Source organism: Rutidosis leptorrhynchoides, chromosome 11 (genome assembly GCF_046630445.1).
Source record: "Rutidosis leptorrhynchoides isolate AG116_Rl617_1_P2 chromosome 11, CSIRO_AGI_Rlap_v1, whole genome shotgun sequence".
In the NCBI taxonomy this organism is placed as follows: Eukaryota; Viridiplantae; Streptophyta; class Magnoliopsida; order Asterales; family Asteraceae; genus Rutidosis; species Rutidosis leptorrhynchoides.
The window spans coordinates 23,560,913-23,566,117 of record NC_092343.1 but is presented as its reverse complement, the minus strand read 5'-3'; the positions used below and the strand labels follow the sequence as shown (position 1 = coordinate 23,566,117).

The 5,205-nt window shown below is 37.1% G+C and overlaps 1 protein-coding gene across 1 annotated transcript; it reads left to right on the top strand.

The window, feature by feature from the left end:
• The first annotated feature begins 321 nt into the window (after window positions 1–321).
• Window positions 322–4,721, top strand: LOC139876271 (putative disease resistance RPP13-like protein 1). The gene has a single exon (XM_071863571.1). It carries the CDS (start codon window positions 519–521, stop codon window positions 4,515–4,517), a length of 3,999 nt encoding a protein of 1,332 aa, XP_071719672.1. The 5' UTR covers window positions 322–518; the 3' UTR covers window positions 4,518–4,721.
• The last annotated feature ends 484 nt before the right edge of the window (window positions 4,722–5,205 follow it).

Genomic DNA, 5,205 nt, shown 5'->3' with positions numbered 1-5,205 from the left:
TGATGAATTGCAGGTCACAGTGACATATGATAAACTTTAGTTTAAACATATTAGGTGCATTTGATTCCAACATGATCATTTATGCATTAATTTTTTTTTCATAAAGTAAAAAAGGATGAGTCCGTAATTAGCAAGAACAGTTACATTACATATTATCCTTTATAAGAAGTGTAAAATTTGTGCAGTGGATGAGAACTGTGGACTCAAAGTTGTATCTTTTCATCCACACAACTTTTAAATTAGCATTCAACGCGTTAACCAAATTAAAATATATTTAGTTACATAGAGACTTGTGCATATTATTGGTAGATATTTTCCATATGCAAGTGGAAGAGGAAGAGGACAACTGTGATATAAAAAATTGTCCATTATTAGAAATTGACTGAAAATTACTCTCATACACACAAACTCAATCAGCCCTATCTCTTCATCTTCATATTTTCATATTCTTGCATTATTACATTGAAATCAAAACCCCTCATAAACTTAACACACAACATTTCTTATCCAAAATTTCAATGGCTATTGGTGAACTCGTTCTTGGTGCATTCCTCAGTGTTCTATTTGACAAACTGGCTTACCCTGAATTGATGAGGCTAGCTCGATCTGCGAGAGTAGATTCTGAGCTCGACAAATGGCGCAGCACCTTGGCCCTGATACAATCAGTGCTTGTTGATGCAGGGAAGAAGCACTTGGAAAATACTCCTATTCAATTATGGTTGAATGAACTTCATCATTTGGCTTATGACATAGATAATGTACTCGATGATTTGGCTACTGAAGCTATGCGTCACCAGTTGAATCAACAATCTGTTGCCAGCACCAGTAAGGTATTGAAGTATATTCCAAACCAATTTCATGCTCTTAAATATGGTCGGAAGATGATCTCTAAACTAGATGAGATTACATCCAAATTGGATTCTCTTGTTAAGGAGATCACTATATTAGGTTTGATTAGTAACGTTGAAAAGTCACATACAGCGAGTCGGCCTCGATCAGAAGAAACTTCACTGGTTGATGTTTCTGGATTTGTGGGTCGGGAAGGTGATAAAGAGGCATTGCTTGAGAAGTTGTTGGGGAACGAATCATTTAATTTGGGCAGGGAAGGGAATGAAGTTGTACAAAACTATAGTGTCGTGTCTATTGTGGGTCTGGGTGGAATAGGCAAAACTACTGTTGCCCAAATTTTATACAATGAAAAAGAAGTGAAAGATCACTTTGAACTTACTTCCTGGATTTGTGTCTCTGATGAGTTCAATGTTGAAAAAATTAGTTATGCTATTTATAAAGATGTAAGTGGGGAGGACACAGAATTTAAAACTCTAAATCAGCTTCAAGTGGCCCTTTCAGAAAAACTTTCAAAGAAAAAGTTCTTGATTGTTCTAGACGATGTCTGGAACGAAGACTACAAGAAGTGGGAACTACTCCAACGCCCTTTTGGTGAAGGGGCATCTGGAAGTAAAGTCATCGTGACAACAAGGAAAACCATGGTTGCATCAGTGATGGACTCAATTCAAGCTTACCCTATGGAGGTTTTATCAAATGATGAAGCTCTATCTTTGTTTGCTCAACATGCGTTGGGTAAACAAAACTTCGATTCACATCCAACACTCAAGTCACATGGTGAAAGTATCGTGAAGAAATGTGGCGGCTTGCCTTTGTCTTTGACAACACTTGGGAGAGTGTTGAGAAGAAAAACAAAAGAGGAAGAGTGGGAGGAGCTTTTGAATAGTGAAATATGGAATCTACAGAACGAAGAGAAGATTCTTCCAGCTCTGAGACTAAGCTATTATGATCTACCACCTCATTTGAAGCAAATGTTTGCTTATTGTTGCTTATTCCCCAAAGATTACTTGTTCGAGAAGAACGAACTAGTCCTTTTGTGGATGGCTGAGGGGTTCTTGGTGAAGTCAGAAGGCAGATCAATGGAGAGTTTAGGTCGAGATTGTTTTGAAGAGTTGGTGTCTAGGTCATTTTTTCAGCATTCAAGTATTGATAAATCACAATATACAATGCATGACCTGATAAGTGACTTGGCCATGAGTGTTGCAGGAGAGTTCTTTTTTATGCAGGATGATAAAATTGATCTGCATGACAAGAACATGTCTTCGGAGAAATTCCACCACTTCTCATTTATTCGTCAAGACTATGGACCGTACAGAATGTTTAAGGTTCTCGAAAGATCTAGACGCATGCGTACCTTTTTAGCTATGTCGGTTAGAAGGCCATATGATAGTCAAAAATTCTTCTTATCGAACAAGGTTCTTAAAGAACTAATTCCCAAATTGCAGTTTTTAAGGGTACTAAACCTCGCAAATTATTCAATTACAGAAGTACCACATTCCATTAGTAATCTCAAGCACATGAGGTACCTCAACTTTTGCAATACTCCTATCACATGTTTACCCGAACAAATAGGTGATCTTTATAATCTACAAAGCTTGTTGCTCTCAGGTTGTCTAAACCTATCTAGATTGCCGGATAGTTGTGTAAAGTTAATTAACTTGCGACATCTTGATATTAGTGATACTCCGGAGTTGAATGAGACACCAGTAGGCATTGGTGGGTTGACGAGTCTACAAACTCTATCCAAAGTCATTATTGGTGGAGCTAGTGGGTTCAAAATATCTGTTCTTAAAAACCTATTGCACCTTGAAGGTGAGATTACCATTAAAGGGCTTCACAAAGTTATTAACAAAATCCATGCCAAGGAAGCCAACTTAATACAGAAGAAGGGACTTTGTGATTTGGAGCTCGATTGGAGTCACGATATCACTGATGGTACTCACAATGCAATAATGGAATATGAAGTATTTGAAGCACTAAGGCCATCTGAGTATATGAATAGTCTCAAGATTCTGTACTACATGGGAATAGAACTTCCTAGTTGGGTTGGAGATCCCTCCTTTGTTTGCTTAACCGAGCTTACTTTACGTGGTTGTCGAAGTTGTACATGTCTACCGACACTTGGACGTCTTCCGTCACTTAAGAAGATGTTTGTTGAAAGCTTGAATGGGTTGAAAAGACTCGGTCCAGAGTTACTTGGACATGCGGATTCTTGCAATGATATTGCATTTCCATCGCTTGAAGTTTTGGAATTTAAAGATATGGAGGGTTGGGAGGAATGGTCAACGAGTGGTGCTGATAAAGATGGAATACTTGGATTGTTTCCTCGTCTTCGTGAGATTTCTATTGAAAAATGTTTTAAACTGGATGTAGTAGTAATTGACTTGATACCTTCACTTGAGGTTTTACACGTAGAAGGATGTTCGGTAAAAGTGTTACAACGCATGGTTGGCTTGTCTTCATCAATTGTTACATTGACAATGGAGGATATTAAAGGACTGACTCATTTAGATGGAGAAATTGTGAAGCATCTCCAGAAAGTTGAATATCTAAGCATTTCAAGGTGTGACGAAATTACCAACTTGTGGGAATCAGAATTAGACATTCTTGTGAGTTTAAAGACTTTGAAAGTGAGAGGGTGTGTGAAGTTGGTGTCATTAGCAGAGAGCAAAAAGATGAATTTGGTGATTAGTAGCATGTCTTGTATTAGAGAAGTGAAGATTCAGGATTGTCCAAAATTGGAGGGTTACAGTTGTCCAAATAGTATCGAGAAGCTGAAGATAGAAAATTGTGATTCAATGACATCCTTGACCTTCCCACCACTAGACAACCTCCCATCTACATTGAAGGTTTTTAAATTGGAGCATTGTCATAATCTGGAGGTGAATTGGGCTTTCAGCAACTTGTTTTCATCACTTGGAACTCTTCAACTTTTTAATGTTTCGAATCTGAGGTTGTTTCCAGAAGGATGTTTAGTTCATCTCACTCATTTGAGTATTAGTAATTGTGAGAACATAGAATCGATTCCAGAAAAAGGTTTTGGTTTTCTTCCTCTTCTTTGCCTAAGATATCTTTTTATCGGTTATTGCAAGAATATAGTGTCATTTCCTCATGAGCATTTGCAAAGTCTCACATCTTTGGATCAGATGGGCATATACAGTTGTCCAAGTATGGTATTTTCTAGTGGTGGTTTGTGGCCTCCTAATTTAAGTTTTTTAGTAATGGGAGGGTTAAAGAATGGAATGTGTGAGTGGGGGATGCAACATTTTCCAACCTCACTTGTTTACCTAGTTTTATTTGGTGATAATAAGCCTGGAGTGGTTAGATTTGCAGAAAAGACAGAAGATGGAGAGGGGGAATTTCTGAGGAGAAATCCATTGTCTTCTTTTCTACTTCCATCATCTCTGACTCATCTACATATATCTGGTTTTGAAGAATTGGAATCAGTTTCAAAAGGCATGGAACACCTCACCTCTCTTGAGCAACTTAAAATTCATGATTGCCCGAAGCTTAAAGATCTGCCTGAGACGCAACTCCCTTCACTTTCACTTTTGCAGCTAAGGAACCCTTCAAGAGAATTGAGTAAAAAATGTAGAAGAAGAAGAAGAAAAGGCAAATACTGGCCCACCATCTCTCAAATCCCCGATTTCAGAATTGAACAAGACGAGTAATGGATGGGTTGATTATCTACTGGACTGATTGAAACTTACTTATTTGACTCTTGAAATCAGAGAAAACATTTTTTATTTATATGGTTATTATGCATGTATATCTACTAGAAAGTAACATATCTTACTTTAATGACAATTTATGCTTACCAACATTTGAGTTTTCTATTACTATGTCTAATAATCTACTATTTGAGTTTTTGGTGATTACATGTGTCATTTGACCCAATTGCATCTTAGTTAAATGTCTATTAATCTTTTTTATTCATTTAACAGAAAACAACCCAACTTAACATACTTTAAACGGGTTGATATTGCTACCTTTGTTGTAACCAGAAGACAACTTCAAGGAAAATGTGGGCATAGTATTGGCACATCAGATATCTTGTGTTATTTTATTGTAATATAAAGTATCCATCGATCAATGTTAGATACATTTGAAATTTTTTCTCTGCAGGGTAAAAATGAAATTCGATCTACTGCATTAACTAAACAAACCTCAGTTTTCAATGAAAGCTAGAGTCAATTTAAACAGGGACCTCAAGCTTTAGTACATCCTCTTTAATTTACCCTGTTACATATACATTGTACATGATCCGAATGGATGTGACCCTAGACCCGTATTCGAGAAACAAAGCCACGTGGGGAAGTTAAAGAAAGATTTAGTCATGCTTGATTTCCTCACCATAAA

Coding starts and splice junctions, on each gene's coding strand:
- LOC139876271 (XM_071863571.1), top strand. CDS start 519: ATGGCTATTGGTGAACTCGTTCTTGGTGCATTCCTCAGTGTTCTATTT.